Here is a 17,597-nt window from a genome sequence, read left to right as displayed (position 1 = left end):
GAGATTTTCCAGAGCTCACTGGTAGTCAGCCTAACAGAATTGGTTCAGTGATAGACTCTGTCTCAAAAAAAAGTTAGGAAACAATTAAACCTAACCTCCATCTCTGATCTCCACCTGGAATGTGCATACAACTTCATGAACACATCACGCGCATGCGCACACACTCATATACACACAGAGATCACACATATCACATACACACACATCATACAGAGATACTCATCACACACACACTCATACACAGATCACACATGCACACACACACACATAAACACATATTCACACATATACACACAATACACTCATTTACACAGACACATAAACACATATGCCCTATATACACACATTCACACACATATCACATACACACATATACACATACACACAACACATAACATACACACATCCCACAGACACACATCACACAGAGAGAGAAACATACACACGCACACACATACACACATGCACACACATACAAACACAAACGCCACTGTAGCTATTTCTCACACAGGTACATAGCAAATGCTCAGTGAATATAGTCATTCTTCAGTATCTACATCCTTGTATTAGCTCCAGTGACTTGGGCAGCCAAGTCTGTGGATACCTAGATGTTCTGAGTTCTCCCTAGAAGAAGCTCTGAGAGATTTAGGGTTAAGGACATGACCCAGGAAAAGCTGTGAGGGAGAAGGACACAGAGAGTCCAGGGAAAGCAGGTACAAAAGCATGACCTTTCATTGGAGTCCCTACCCCACGTCCTTGGCAGCCCAGAATCTCTCCCATATCTGTGCAGAGTAGGTCCCAGCAAAGGCTTGGTGCTGTCCCTGAAACTATATTCTCAGGACTGTACAGTCTTGTTTGCATGCCATGGTGCCAATCACCAAGCAGGTTCTCCAAAGACTGCAGGTCCAAGCTCAGAGGAACTAGAACAGATGCTACAGACCTGGGCCAAGTGTGGAGTTAGAGGTCAAAAGGAAGAGACTTTAGTGATTACCCAAAGGCAAGCAGCACTACTTCCTGAACAAGAGGAACAGAATGGGTATAGTGAGTATCTCTCCCTTCCTTGATTGACATATATCTCTCACAGACAGCACTTTTTGAGACGTGATTTTTAAATAGCTTGTCTTGGTGAGAGAATTAATTTAATTCAAGGTTTGGTCAAAGGTCAACTAGACAATTTCTGGGGCCAAGAGAAAAATAAAATTTGGGGTTCAGTTAAAAGATGTTAAAGTATAAGGGTTGGAAGGTTGGTCAACAGTGAACCACACTGGCTGCTCTTCCAGAGGACTCGGGTTTAGTTCCCAGCACCCACACACCAGCTCACACCTGAAGCCCCAGCTGTAGAGAATCTGACGACCTCTTCTGGCCTCTACAGGCACCTGTGCACATATGCACATACTAACACACAGACTCATACAGACGCACGGATGTAAGTAAAATCAATCTTTTAAAACATAAAGATATTAAGCTGTACCATTTTCTTTCTTTTTGTGGCCTGTCTCTCATCCTGATTTTTGTTTGTTACTCCTGAAGATTCAGGGACAATCACAAGGTAAAGAGGGACTCTCAAAAGTACCCAGAGCCCTTGCCCCACACCAACTTGAGGTTCCTGATCCTGACAGTCACTATCTACTGGCATGAACATCTGGGTCCAGCTCCTGATGGGACAGCTGATCTCCCACTCTCCCCGGTGGTACTGACCACTAGGGAACAGCAGGAGATCCCAAGGCCCTTGCTAGGACACTCTTAGCATCTGAACTAGAAGGTACACCCCTGTCCAGGTCTCCACTGGGAGGTGACTATGAGGACATCTGAGAAAGGAAGGCAGGTATGGCTTAAGATACCAGGACTCAGAGGGATAGCCATGGTCACTAGGTGGGGCAGAGAGATGCAGCCTAAGGGAACACTGAGAGACCAGACACTGGGTGGAGAGCAGCTGGGAACCCCATCTTACATTGAAGGAGGCTCCACACCTTCATTACGTGCTCCTTTCTGTATTTTGTGGATTTTCTTTATCTTCCATTTTTTATCTGCCGTTTCTTGGTCTTATACTTATTTTACACTTCAATTACATTTGGCAATAATAATGATTTAACCAAAGTATGTTTTGGAAGTTGTTCCTTCTAGGCTAAGGTTTGGCTCCCGTGGCCCCAATAACTGTGTACAGTGAGGCAGAGGTTTTAAATTTTGATAGAATCCAATGCATCAATTTGTCCTATTACAGATTGCATGACAGGTAATGTCACTGTGAGAAATCTTTCCCACAGGACTGCACAGATTCCCCGACATCTTTATCCAGCGGTTTTCATAACTGCTGATCGATATGTGTATCTAGGAATCCCTTTGAGTTTATTTGAATATATGTTTAAAGCCCAAGTCAAACCTTCACTTTTAATGTATGGATGTATAATTTTATCAGTCTCGTGATTGAGACTATCATTCACTAAATTACCTGGGAATCTTCTTGATATCCAAGTACGTTTGGACATAAACTTTATTCTGCTGCAGCATTTATGTTTACAATCATTATCTGAACAATAAATATCAAAATGAAATTAAAACGGATGGTGTTCGCTATCCTAAGTAATGGTTAATTTTCTAAGATTTTTGAATATTATTCTATATCCTTTATGTTTCTTTATGTTTTAGAATCAGCTTCTTGATTTTTACTTTTCAAAAGCCTTCTGGGCTTCTTGGAGCTTTTCTTGAATTCACAGACATTTTGGAAAGAGGCAACCTCTTAACTGTGACCCTCCCATTCATGGAGAAGTTGTATTTCTCCTTTGATTTTTCTCTCTTTTAGTCCTAAGTATTTCTTGGCTGTGATTCTATTGTAAGTGGTACTTTTAAATTGTCTGATGAATATGTGTGTGAGTGTATTTATGTGTGTGTCTATGTGTGTGTGAATTCATGAGTGTGTGAGTGTATGTGTGTGTATGTGTGTGAATTCATGTATTCGTGTGCGTGTGTGTGAGTATATGTGTATTCATGAGTGTGTGTGAGTGTTGAGTTGAACTCTAGTTTTGACAAACCCACTTATTAGCCCCAGTTGTTTTCTAATAAACACATCAGATTTTCTACATTCATAATTATTAAAAAAAATGGGTACTTTTCTTTAATTTTGAGGGGTGGAGAAAGCTGTATTGTACTTGGGTGTTTGATGTGTATTCATGTGTGTGCACAGGCATGTGGAGGCCTAAAGCTGAGATATGGAATCTTATTAATAGAGGGAGAGATCCAACTCCACGTTCCCAGTTGAATAACAGGTGACCATCACACCCTCTGGGCACGTAGTGGGGATCCCAACTCCTCATGATTGCATGTTAGGCTCTTGTTCACTGAGCCGGGCCTCCATCTTAAACGTATATCTTTGCTACATTGTTTCACTATCTTGGCTACAACTTCTAATGAAGCAAAAAGAGTCAGGGCAGAATCTGGTGTAGCTCCTGACTTAAGGGGAAGCATTTACTCTTTGTCCTCCATTTCTGGTGTTAGGCAGGCCTGAATTTGTTAAAATGAAAAAATTCCCTCCTCCTCCAAGTCATCTGGGATTTCTGTTCCATAATCACGAAACATGGGACTTGTTAATAATTTTCTGCACCACTTTAAATTATTTCATTTTTTTTTACTTTTGATATGTCAATAAAGTGAATTCACTGATCAGCTTTCAAGTCTGAAGCCATTCTTGCCTGCTGGAGACACTCCTTGCATGGATATAGTGCATTGTTCTTATATGTTATTCAATTCAATTTGTAGAAGGTTTGAGAAATTTTATATCAACATTTGAGAGAAACTTATGGTTTTCTTTTCTTATAACACCTGTATCATGATTAGGATCAGGGCAATGTTAGTCTAAAATTATTTGAGAAAGTGTTAATTCTTGTTCAATTTCCTAGCATATTCACCTTAGAATTTTTATTACTTTTGTCTCAAATGTTTATTAGATGTCAAAGTGACTCCATATTACCCACGGATTTTTATCATAGGAAATTTTTGTTCACAAATTCAATTCTTTAACTCTCGAGGGAGTTTTGAGATATTGAGTCTTCAGACAGATTGTTCATTTCATATATTGTTGAATTTATATATGCACACTAATATTCAGTTTTATCATTCTAACACTTCTGAAACATGTGTGGAAGGCCTTCCCAGTACAGAGCAGTCATTTCTTTCATTCCTGCTATTGGCACCAAGCTCTCTCTCGTTTGTTTCTTCTGACAAGCAGTGTAAACACTTTACCAACCCCTTGAAAGAGCTCACTTCCTATTCCATGCAGTCTTTTAATGCTTCTGGCTTCTGGACCATGCTGTCTTTGTTTCTACATGATCTTTGTTTTCCTTCTGATATATTCCTCATGTCCTCTTTCTATTTAGGTAGAAAACTGAGACCATCATTTAAAGCCTCTCTGTACATGTACTGTTACAGGTGTTCAGAGCTATGTAGTCCACTCTGCCTGGGTTCTGCTTTGGCAGGATTCCCCCAATTATTTCTGTAACATTTGTATTAACATACATTAATTATGCATAGCCGTGGGTTTCCCTGTGACATTTTCATACGTGTACAGAATGCATTTCCAGTACCTTCACCCTGCTACCCTGTCTTGTCCTCTTTCCAACATATCTCATCTCCCTTTCACTTCATGGATATTTTATTTCTTTGGTGACCAAGCGAGTCTAATTAGGATTGCTTATAGGAATGTGAGATGCTAGTACAGAAACACGAGCCTCTTAGCTGTGGCTGCGATACTGAAGAAAATGTCTCTCCCTTCCCCCCAGCAGGTGTTAACTGACAATAGATTCTCAGAAAGGAGTTAGGGCTTGTGAGTCCCTTCTCTTTCATACACGATCTTGTCCAGGTCAGATGCAGATGACCACGGATGCTGTGATTTCTGGAGTGCTGCAAAGCAGCACTCGATCCCCGCCTCCAGGCCACATACTCTTTTTTAAAACGTTCTCGTGACTCTTGGAATGATCCAAAATTGTATTATTTTCTGCAAACTTCTAATTTTTCTTCTAGGTTTTCTTGAAATACAGATTTTTATTTATTATTAGGTAGGGGTGTGTGTGTGTGTGTGTGTGTGTGTGTGTGTGTGTGTGTGTGTGTGTGTGTAAACATTTGTGGGTATCCACAGAGACTTGAAGAGGCTACTGGATCCTCTGGAGCTAGAAGTACAGATAATTGTGAACCATATGACATTTTCTGGAAACCAAACTCCAGTTCTCTTAAAGATTGAAAAGAGCTCTTGAACCCTGAGCCATCTCTCTAGCCCTAAGACATATATCATTTAAAAAAATGTATTTTGTACCCAAATATTTGGTCATTTTGCAGAGATTTTTGCTCTTGTTTTCTAATTTAATTCTACTGTACTCAAATAGCATGCACCATGGGACTTGATTTAAGGGTCATCTGAAACTCATTTTATTGCCCGGAACGTGTTGTATGTTATAGCAAATACCTGTTCATCCCAGAAGCTAATTCTTTATTCAAGTATGAGCTGACCAACTTGATTGGCAATCTCATTCAGATCCTATTTGTTCTGTTTCTGCTTCTACCAATTATGAACAGGTGGGTATTGAGTTCTTCAACTATAATTCTGACTCACCTTCCTCTCACCGATGCTGCAGCAGCTTGCATGCTTTGTGCTATGTTCCCTGATACATTAAATTTGTGAGAGTCATACCATCTTAATTAAATAATCCTTTTTTCCTATGAAATGACCTCTTAAGCTGTGCATTACTCTTGGAGATAAGACACATCTTCCTGCTAATCAACTGTAAATCTACTCCATCTTCCTGACAATGGTTTACCCTGATTTGTCTAGGGGATCATGATATTTCTCTATCTTTTCACTTCAAACCCATTTTTTTGTGACTCAGAGATGACAGGAGTGTTCCCACTGAAGGTCCATGTTCTGGAAGCTTCCTCCCCAATGTGATGGTAATAACAGATGTTGGGAGCCTAATGTGGGAGATGCCTGGGTTTCCAATAGCGCAGCCTCTGGAAGGGATTAATGTACTTCTTACGGGATGCCAGTCAATACCCATGAGACCAAGTTGCTATGAGAGGAAGAAAGATGGTCCTGAAACTTCAGCTTCTTGTGTGTGTGTGTGTGGGGGGGTCCATGTAGTAACTTCTTTTCATTTTCTGCCATGCTGTGACCAGGTTAAGAGGCCCTCACCAGGAGTAGCAGCCCTCAAAAAGACGTGAGCTAAGTAAACTTTTCTGAGAAAAAAAGACTGTGGCTTCAGAAACTTAGTTAAGCAACAGACAAGAGACTAATTAATTATGTATTCGTGTTTCAAAAGAATTTCTCTTAAGTGCTGCCGAATCCAGTCTTGCCGTATCTGCCTTGTGATTAGCATGACTTGAATGTTCACATGTGTCCAGCACTGAATATCTTCACGTTTACTCTTTGATTCCGTCATCACCTCAGATCGCTGCTTATTTTTTCTCATTTTCTTCTTTGTTTTGGGCTATTATTGTTTTAGATTTATTTTTAGATGGATGAGTGTCCTGCATGCACTTAGGCCCATGTACCATGTGTGTACAGTGACCACGGAGTCCAGAAGAGGATATCAGATACCCTGGAACTTAAGTGACAGTTGGTAGTGAGCTGCTATGTGGGTGCTGAGAACACTCTTCCTGCTGAAACTGGGCACTGGGATGATGAATGTGGGAGGTCAGGGCTGCCTCTGGTTGAGAAGACAGGCCTCAGAAGAGGCCTGCTAACCATTAATACAGAAGAGACTCTTCATCATTATCTGTCCACTTTGATGGCTCTCTCTGCACTCTTGCTTGCACACCTGTGAATGAAAATGCTACACACACACACACACACACACACACACACACACACACACACACACACACACACGGATTTCTGCATCCTCCATCAGGAAATGGGAGATGGTACAAAGGCAAATCTCAGACTGGCTGGTTCTTCTCATCCAGGGCCCGGTCCTGGGAGCTGTGGGCTTGTGCGTTTGCACTCTTCCAGATGTTTCCTCTTTGTTTTGTTGTCGGTTCAGATAAATGGCCCCTGCTACTCCACCTGGGCCATGAGTTAATGTCATTAGCTACAGTTTGCTCAGGAGCAAGCATGTGCTGGACATGTTTACCCTTCCTGAGTCCCTAAAACTCACTGCTGTTTGCTAATGGGCACACAGAGACAGGTAAGGGACCATAGCATGACAGCGACCCATGTGCACCCCGTCTTTGGACAAGGAAGTGTTTTATGTTAGAATTAGTATTTCAAGTTAATGGGGCATAGTAAGTGGAAACACCTCCACTTTCAGGCACCTAAGCCTGAGTCAACATCCTACAAAGACTGTAAAAACCAGAGGTTAAAGAGAATCAGGGTAAAACAGGACAGGTCTGTTACAGTCATGAACACAGAGTAGCTGTGGTTGCCTATAGAAGACATGTACACGGTCAAGACATCCAACATTCCAGCATAAAAGGGAAGGGAATCACAAATCCCCTCCCCCACTAGGGCTGAAGAGATAATGGCAGCTGATGGCTACTCAAGGAGGGGAGAGTAGGTTTCTCCCAAGACTGCTGTGTGTGGTAAGTTGACTATGGTCCAGAGGATGACCCTTTACCCATGTATATACAAGCAATACTAATTGGACTCAGTGGGATATATGTATGTGTATGTATATGTATATGTATGTGCATATGATATATATGCATATGTAGATGTATATATGAAAGTGGATGTTTGGGTAGATCCAGAAGGAACTGGAGGGAAAAATGAGGTAGGGGCAAATATCCCCCCAATACATTATATACATGGACTGTATTTCCAAAGAATAAATTTAAAAATAAAACAAATTGCAGAGCATTGATGAGAATGTGAACTCCGTGCTGTGAAAAACAAAACAAAACAAAACAAAAACATAAAAAACAGAGGGAACACTGGATCATTCCAGAATAATCCCAATAGCAGCCTAGAGGAACAATTCTGAAGGGTGACCTGGTAACTCGTGAAAGTGAACTCCTTCAGTTCCATTCAGTCTCACTGTCTGAAGTGACACTGTGCTCCTCATTGGCCCTTGGAGGACCATGCGACTCTGCCTTTATACACACGGGGAGTAGCATTTGTCAATAAACACAACCTAAAAGATTATGGTGGCGGTGGATGCCTTGCTCGGTCACCAAGCACAGGTTCAGCCTGTGAGAGCACTCAACCCCTAGTCCTGAAGAATAATCAAAGGAATGGAATAAAGGACTAATGACAATATAATATGTTCATGACAGAAATCAAAATTAAGTAAGGAAAGATGGTGAGGGGGATATGGGTTTATCCAAGTCTCAAGTTCAGACTGACACAGGCACTGTGTCAGTTCCTGCCACACCAACAGCAACCATGCAGCTACATCAAAGGGACACCAGACACACTGGTACCCCATCAGTCCCTTCAAAGCTTCAGTATCCAATAGAAGCAGTTGGTTCTGTGACAAATTTAGAGGAAATTGAAGTGAGGGGCTAGAGCAATAGCTCAGTGGACAGCGTACTTGCTGCATATGTGTAAGACCCTGCATTGGGATCCTTAGACTCTGTGTAAAACCTGGGTGTGGTAGCACACCCTTGCAATCCCATGGCTGGGGGTCAGGGGAACAGAGGCAGGCAGATAGCTGGAGCTCAGTGACCAGCTGGCCTATACAAGCCAATGAGCTTAGGGCTTACTGAGTGACCCTATCATAAAGAATAAGGTTGAACGAGTCTGAGGAAAGCCAATGTCAGTGTTCAGGCATATGTGCATGCACTCCTCTAAACCACAGCACCAAACCCACACAAAACACATGAGTGCTGAGCATTGAACCAGTCAACCTGACAGAAAACCCAGGTCAGAAATCATGGGTTCCAAACACAGAGAAAGCGATCTGACATGCAAGGTCTTCCTTTAGTTGTGTTTTGTAGACGATAATAAACTGCTCTTAGCAGCTTGCTAATATGATCGGCTGCCAAAGGCATGCAGGGTGTCTCCACCTGCCAGGCTAGGAGGTCCCTACCCAAATTTCATTTGCTTTACTTCAGGATTTGACGCATTGCATGTTCTCAGTTCCTGATTAAAGGCAACCTTCTCCTTTGCTTTTCCTAAGCACATTCTCCACAGGTTTGGGCACTGAAGGAGCAGGCAATGATTCACTATTGAATGTATGATTGCTTATCATATCATATCAAAGCGATCATATACAGAGTCTCCGAAACATCACATACTTAGTACACACCCTGGTGTCTTCCAGCAGCACCTTCTCACCCACTGTACAAATGATACTTAAATTTCCAACATGAGCCAAGACAGCCACCATGATCAAGCCTTATCATTCACTGTGTGGTGACCTTCCCCGAGCATTTTCAGAGCAAGACTTAAAAATACCCCAATTCTATTTGATTACAGGGTTTTCTTAGCTGGGTGCTAGCATTTTAGGGCTTCGTTGACACCAGCCAAAGACAAGCTATGTCCTGTGCAGAAGCACCTCAGGTCTATGGATTTCAGGAAGGATCTGGGAGATGACTAAGTAGCAATGATGAGTTTTAAAAGATACAATATGTTGTTAAAAGAAAACATTTCAGCTATGCGAGATACCATCAGGAATGTGGACACAGCCTTTTAAAGTCAATGGGAAAGTGAAGCTATTGGATCAATGGCTTTCCATTACAGCACACATTTATGCCATGTTTGTTCCCATGACCCACTCAAATCATGACCTCCATTTTTCTCCATTTCCCCTCCCTTAAGGTTGGGTAGGGGATAGACAAGCGGAGAAATGGGTGGAAGCATAAACGGGTGTAAAAACATGAGTCAAAGTACCATGATGTGTGAATACACTAAATTGCCATGGGACTTGATAACTATTACATCCATGTGAGCATATGAGTGTGATATATGAACACATATATGCATACATGCACATGCATATGGAAAAGGGCCAGTGGATGACATCATTCTCCCCTCATCCCCACAAGACAGGACCTCTCTGTGAACCCAGAGCTAGGCTCGCAGCCATGAAACAAGAGGTCATCCTTTCTCCACCCTTGATAGCATTAGGGTTTCGAGGATGTGGCCACATCTGGATCTTTTTATTTGTATGTTGATAGTAGCGTGCAAACTTAAGTGCTTATGCTTGCACAGTAGGCAAGCACTCCTATATGGAGTCTTCTCCCCAGTACACAGAACATTATTTCTTAAAGTTAGATCCAGCACTCGGGGACACTAAAATCTAGTGTAGGAACACTGTAACCATTATCATCAGAAGTGTCCTCATGAGCTGATGAGGCCCCCCACGTCCTCAGCCACCCCGATCGTTCTCCTCCCATCCAAGTAGGCCCAAGGTAGAAGGGTACTCACCAGCCTTGATGTGGACATCCTGACTTCTAATTTTCCCTGAAGGGTTTTCAGCTGTGCAATAGTAAGTATTATCATGGATTAAGGTGCTGAAGCTTGAAGGAGGAAAGGGGAAAATTTGGAGAGTGCCATTGGGATGGACGTGGCGGATCCCGGGGACATCGTAGATCTCCTCGCCCGTTGCTAGGTACCATCTGAGAGTCACCGGAGGGATGCCTGCAGCCGGGCAGGGCACCAGGGTCCCCGACGTGCTTGCAAACACTACCTCTTGCAGCGATGCATTGACAAAGTAGAGGCTGGAGTGGGGCTCTTCACTGAAAACTGCAAGAGACAACACAGACCGGTCAGTCAGCCTGACCTCTCAGCAGTACTCTGAGAGACAATGGGGGACTCCAGTAGGACTAGATGGTTTAGCATTGCTCAAAATACTACAGAGAGTCTGGGTCTGGGAGGCAAGGAGCGAGGCTGGGCATCAATCTCAAGGGGACTTAAGAGACTCAGCACATGACCTGCTCTGTCTCTCTAGTGTCCAAAGCTGGACTTTATATTAAATTTAGATGCATGGATTTCCCCTCCTTCTCCTCACTAAAGCCCAAGTCTCCTATAGACCAGGCCCTTGACCTGCTCTGTTTCTCTGGTGTACAAAGCTGGACTTTGTATTAAATTTAGATGCATGGATTTCCCCTTCTTCTCCTCACTAAAGCCCAAGTCTCTATAGACCAGGCCCTGGCTTTTCTCACTCTCTTCTGGGACACATGGTCCAACTACCAATGAGCCCTCCATAAGAAGAAGCAGGGCATGAATTCCCATAGCCAGGTCAGAGATTGGAAGTTCCATTTACCAGCCACAGTGAGACCCATCTGTGAATGAAATATGCCACAAATCTAAAAGGTAAAAGCTAAAGGTGGCATACAAAGCCTCTTAAAAGATAAGGATATGTCATAGCAGCAATGTAAGCTTTGTTGGAAATTGTGGTATTAAAGAGAACTCTGACAAGGCATTGCCCCACACCTCTACCCTACAGTCTCTGATGTGGATGTCTGGCCTTGCAGGCTATCTACCCAAGTGCCTTGTCTATGTAGTTACACCACATAAAATCACACATGGAACTGAATGATTCTCTGGAGAGATCACAAGTGTGCCTTCGTGGTACCTATTGACAGGACACAGCTTTCAGAATTATTTACTTCACCTTTCAATTTAAGTCATTTCTGTTTTAATGGTCATGAATCAAACATCTGCAGACATGTCCATACGTGTCCAGTTTCTTAGCTCATTTAGTGAGTGCCTGTGCTTTACTCCATGTCAAATACACACGGAGTCATGTTTCTATGCAAAACGATAAACTCAACTTCTAGAGCACAAAACATACACATGCATAATTACAGTGAACAGGGTTGCTCAGACATCCTTCTAAGAGCAGGTGCACACCCTGACATGCACCTTGAAAGGAGGCAAGGGGCTTACAGTAGGCAGCCCAGTGTGCAGGTAACACGAAGCCACTCTTCGTCTTCCTAATGACTGTCACATGGTCATTAGTGGTCATTCTTAGCAGATCTACAGTGAAAAGGAGCAAGAGTGGCAAAAGGAAATACAAAATGTACAGTTTGAAGGGAGAAAAAGCGCTGGAATACATAATACTGGAGCCAAGTCCCGCGTCCATGAGATGAAGAGTTTAAAGAAAAGCTTGATGCTAAATGGGATAAAGGGAGTCAGACCCTGACCTGCTAAGCTTCTAAAGATGGAAACGGAATTAAAGGGTAGCTTAAGCAACGAAGGAAACCATCACTAAAGAAAATGATGCAAATGTAATCTGAGGAGGGGTGACAGTCCAGCCACAGCAAGCAGAAGTGGGCAGCTTTAGCCAAGTGCTTCTGCATTTGAAGCCAAGAGGGACACAAGAAAGGAGTCATGGAGTCTCTGCAGTTAAGGAAAGCCCTGAGGTCAGGCCTGTGACAGGTGACCCTTCCTGGAGGTCCTCCTTCAGGCAGGAGACCCTGCCTGAAGCTGTGAAGGTGAAGTCTGGATTGGGTTGGCGAGTTGAAGATGCCAAGCTATAGGAAGCCAAGGAAAGCTGCAGGCCAAGCTTGGAACCAGCCCAAGAGAGAGGAACGCGTTGCAGTCAACAAAGAAGCAGAAAGGAGAGCTGAAGACATCAGACAGGGAGAGGCAGAATATGGAGTTTTCCCTGTTGGGTTTCAGTCTTGCTTTGGTTCAGTATTTCCTCACTCTGCCCTTTTCCCTTCCTTTTGGGATAGTGAGATATATTCTGTGCCATGGTATGTTGGAAGGATGTGATCTGCTCTTTGGTTTTAATTTTATTAATTTTCTATTGGATATTTTTTTATTTACATTTCAAATGCTATCCCCTTTCCCGGTTTCCCATCCATAAATCCCCTATCTCATCTCCCCGTCCCCCTTCTTCTGTGAAGGCGTTCCCCCACCCATCCACCCCCTCTTCCCTCCTCCCCAGTCTGACATTCCCCTACACTGGGGGGTGATGTCCAGCCTTGGCAAGACCAAGGGCTTCTCCTCCCATTGGTGCCCAACAAGGCCATCCTCTGTTACATATGCAGCTGGAGCCATGGGTCTGTCTATGTGTACTCTTTGGATGGTGGTTTAGTCCCTGGGAGCTCTGTTCCTTTGGTTTTGTTGTTCTTGTGGGATTGCAAGCCCCTTCCGTCCTTTCTTTAACTCCTCCAATGGGGACCCCATTGTCAGTTCAATGGTTGGATGCAAGCATCTACCTCTGTATTTGTCATACTCTGGCAGAGCCTCTCAGGAGACAGCTGTATCAGGCTCTGTCAGCATGCACTTCTTGGAATCAGCAATATTGTCTGGGTTTGGTGGCTGTATGTGTATGGGCTGAATCCCCAGGTGGGACAGTCTCTGAATGACCTTTCCATCAGTCTCTGCTCCAAACTTTGTCTCCATATTTCCTCCTATCAATATTTTTGTTTCCCCTTCTAAAAAGGACTGAAGCATCCACACTTTGGTCATCCTTCTTCTTGAGCTTCATGTGGTCTGTGGATTGTATCATTGGGTGTTCCGAGCTTTTGGGCTAATATCCACTTATCAGTGAGTGCATACCGTGTGTGTGTGTGGGGGGGGTTGTTTTTTATTTTTTGTGATTGGGTTACCTCTTATAGAGGGTTACAGCTAAAAGATTGTCTGTAAAAGATTATGGGGACTTTTTTAAGTTGGACTAAATTCATTTTGTATTATGATGATATAACAACAAGCCTATGGGGGCAGGGTGTGTTGGGGGCAGGGGTGTGTTGGGGGCAGGGTGTGTTGGGGGCAGGGTGTGTTGGGGGCAGGGTGTGTTGGGGGCAGGTGTGTTGGGGCAGGGTGTGTTGGGGCAGGGGTGTGTTGGGGGCAGGGGTGTGTTGGGGGCAGGGTGTGTTGGGGGCAGGGGTGTGTTGGGGGCAGGGTGTGTTGGGGGGCAGGGTGTGTTGGGGCAGGTGTGTTGGGGCAGGGTGTGTTGGGGCAGGTGTGTTGGGGGCAGGGGTGTGTTGGGGGCAGGGTGTGTTGGGGGCAGGGGTGTGTTGGGGGCAGGGGGTGTGTTGGGGGCAGGGTGTGTGGGGGGGCAGGGTGTGTTGGGGGCAGGGGTGTGTTGGGGGCAGGGGTGTGTTGGGGCAGGGTGTGTTGGGGGCAGGGTGTGTTGGGGGCAGGGTGTGTTGGGGGCAGGGTGTGTTGGGGGCAGGGTGTGTTGGGGGCAGGGTGTGGTGGTTCCCAGACTAAGCATTGGGATGAATTAGGAGGTTTGGCTATATTGGACTAGGCGTGTCACTGGCATAGGCTTTGAGGTTTCAAAAGCACACACCACCAGGCTCTCTCTCTCTCTCTCTCTCTCTCTCTCTCTCTCTCTCTCTCTCTCTCTCTGCTTCTCAGCATTCATAAATAGCCCTTCACCATTGAGAGAGATGAATGTTTGCCCTCACAAGGCCTTCACGGCCTAGATGAGACACATCAGAAAATGTCATCCCCTAGTAGGGACAGCATAGCATACCCCTTCCCCAACACTTCCTTGAGGCCAATGGCAGATAACCTGTAAGCTTACACACCCAGAGTTCAGGAGTGTTAATATCATGTTGATCATGAGGACATACAGATTGACAGATGCCTATTGGTTAGTGACAGACTTCTCCAGGGCACTGATATTAAAGAACCTGCCTTTTGGTGCCCACATGAGCTGTAGCCTCCTGTCTCGGAAAGTCCTAACATCACCAAAGAGTCAGAAAGAACAGCTTTTTTCCCTTGTTAATGCACCTGTCTGCATGTTTCATGACCTCCTTCACCTGGATGAGGCAAGTACAATTGGTTGGAGCTGGGTTTGTTCACTGGATAAAGTGTTTGCCTTACAAGTATAGGACCTGAGTTTGATACTCAGAACCCGTGTATTTAAAAGGCCAGTTGTGGGATCACAGGCTCGCAATCCCAGTGCTAGGGAGATGGGAAGTACCAGGGAAGTAAGTAACCTTGGCTCGAGAAAGTTAACGTAGGGACCGCAAGATGGCTCAGTGGGTAAAAGGCCTTGCTCACGTGAACCCAATGACCTGATTTTGTCACAGATTCCACATTAACAAAAAACCAGAGGTAATGGTATGCATCTGTGATCCCAGTACACAAGATAGGAGGGTAAGGCAAAAGAATCATCTGGAAGGCCACAGGCCAGCGAGTCTGGAGTACAAACCATGGCAGACGCAAGAGAGACCTTACAACAACAAGGAGTAGGGGAGAGAACTGGCCCCAAAACTCTGTCCTCTGACACATACACACCTACCCCCATGCACACCCACCTACTGCCCGCACCTGTGTACTATAAGCATGTATACTACTTTTTTTAAAAAAGATGTATTGGTTGTTGAGCATCGTGAGGAGGTGCAGGCTGCCATCAGTTTTGAGCAGGAGCTCCATCAAGCCACACCGTTAGATGTTTCACAGGTGGCCCTTGGTGCTGAGCAAGTGAGACAGTGAGACCTGCTCTCATCTGTGAGCACCTTTTCGTGGGCAAATAGATCATCACCACGGCCAGTCATTTCAACACTGTGCACCAGCACCCTGTCCTAGTAATGGAGAGCAGGACGGGGAGAGAGGAAAGTCATCTTTCTCTTACCCTTTGTTCACTCGGGCCTCCAGGATACTCAACAAACCATGCAAAAGTCATTCCAGACAGCCTCGCTCCTTCCATGTCTCTCACGGTTGCTATAACATGGTTGATTCCCTTCTAGGCTGGCTTTGTGCATAAGGTTTGGGTTTCTCCAGACATCTGACAGGGGACATGCTTCTTTCTCTCAGTGACCCTGGGATAGTTAAGCCAGGAGAAAGGATAGCCGCTATTCTTGAGGAAAGCATGGAGAAAAACACCTTGTGTGAAAGTGAGATCCTTGAGGGCGTGGCAGTGACGGGAAGTCTCCAGCAAAGCTTCCCAAGTCAGAATATGAAAATCATCACTAGCTAAGAGATCTGCTTAGATAGGAACAGAGACTGTAGCTCAATATTGCAGTTTTCAACTCAAATAAAAACGTGGATGCTAAGCTAGCACTGCAATTTTACATTTGAGCTTTCTAAGAAACTGACATTACCCCCCAAACATATTGTTAGGAATGAGGTAACTGTCATTCTTCAGGGCTAATTAATTCCACCCAGATTTCCGGGGATTTTTTTCCCCCGCATTAATCTTCTGCCAACTCAATTGTGTGTAATGTGAACTAAATAAAACTTGGTCATATCTGAATTTATCCTTCCCTATCCTGAAAGTGGTATTGCCGAGAATAGCCAAATCTTTGAAACTATAAATGCATATAAGAAATATTGCTCAATTAAATGTACAGTGTGTTGTTGGAGGCCATATTCCAAGAGCCAGCTTGCAAAATGCTTTAAATGAATGGACAAAAAATGTGAAAAATATTTAATCTTGGCAAAGAGATAAGACACCTGAAGGGTCCTGGTCACTTATATTTTTAAGCTCTTCATCTGTTTTTGACCTCACACCAGTGGGCTTAATAATATAACATAAATCCATTCTTTAAACTAAGCAGGCAAGCATGGTTGGTTGTGAATGCCTTGAGGCCCAGCTCCCAGGAGGCAGAGACTGGTGGATCTCTGTGAGTTCAAGGCCACCCTGGTCTATATAGTGAGTTTTTAGGCTAGCCTGGGCTACAATCTCTTTCTCTCTCTCTTCTCTCTCTCTCTCTCTCTCTCTCTCTCTCTCTCATACACACACACACACACACACACACACACACACACAGAGAGAGAGAGAGAGAGAGAGAGAGAGAGAGAGAGAGAAATTTTCCAGCCTCAAGCAAATGGAAGCCCATGCCATAGAGTTGTCCCTAGTCTCTCTGACATCTATGCTTTTACTACTCAGGGCTCAGTCAGCATCCAAGTGAATTATATATGTCAAAAACAACAGAAAGCTAAACAGACTGTTTGGCATGAGCTTGTGTGAGATCCTGGGGAACCCACGGAAAGCAGCCAGAGGGTCGGGCTCCAGAGACGTCTCCCCCCAGTTGCAGACTTGGCACTATGTTTCAGCTATCACATATGGTACCAGGCGCCAGTGACAGAGAATGTTCCACACAAAAGAAAAACAAATCCTCGTTCAGCTTCCTTAAAATGTAGACATGGTCAGGTGACACGGGTGAGGGAGAACTCATACAAAAGGTGGTAACAAAAATCATTCCATCCTGAATGTTCATTGAGTACTAGCTCTATTCCAGGCCTTGGGTAAGGACCTCATAACACAGGTGTCTCGTGCCATTCCCCAGGATACTTTGGCCTGGAGGCCTAAGGAAACAGTTAGGAGTCTATCTGCCAAGTGCCCCAAGGCATGCACAACTAAGCAACCCAAGTCAGGGAAGATGGAGGCTTTCTAAGTGATGAAAGAAAGCACTGTAAACAAAAAATACAACATATTGAGACTCTGGATGTCACAGTTAGGAGACTCTATGTGTCACAGTCAGAAGAGAAGTAGGAAAGTCTCTGTGCTGAGCAGTTTTAACTTTGATTAAACCTAGAATCACATGGGAAGTTTTAGTGAGGAACTGTCCAGATCACACTGTGCAGATTGCTGTCAGTAAGGTAAGCCTGTGATTGGGCGGTGGAAAAAGAAAGTGGTCTGGGAGTTTTAGAGACAGGAACAGAGAAACGGGGAGAGAGAGGAGGAGAAGGAGAGGGGGAGACAAGATGGAGCCTGTAGAAGAGGAAGAGGAGTGGGGACCACACAGTCCTGGGAGCCATA

At 44.3% G+C, this 17,597-nt stretch overlaps 1 protein-coding gene across 2 annotated transcripts in view; it reads right to left on the bottom strand.

The window, feature by feature from the left end:
- Nucleotides 1-17,597, bottom strand: part of LOC116898942 (Down syndrome cell adhesion molecule homolog) — a 537,794-nt gene that overhangs the window by 412,402 nt on the left and 107,795 nt on the right. For both annotated transcript variants that reach the window (XM_032900358.1, XM_032900359.1), the window contains exon 2: nt 10,352-10,669. In XM_032900358.1, the coding sequence (XP_032756249.1) occupies nt 10,352-10,669 (318 nt within the window). The remainder of the gene's footprint in view (nt 1-10,351; nt 10,670-17,597) is intronic.

The sequence above is a fragment of the Rattus rattus genome, chromosome 4 (genome assembly GCF_011064425.1).
Source record: "Rattus rattus isolate New Zealand chromosome 4, Rrattus_CSIRO_v1, whole genome shotgun sequence".
NCBI lineage: Eukaryota > Metazoa > Chordata > Mammalia > Rodentia > Muridae > Rattus > Rattus rattus.
Note: the sequence above shows the minus strand (reverse complement) of the source record. Positions and strands in the feature narration are given on the sequence as shown.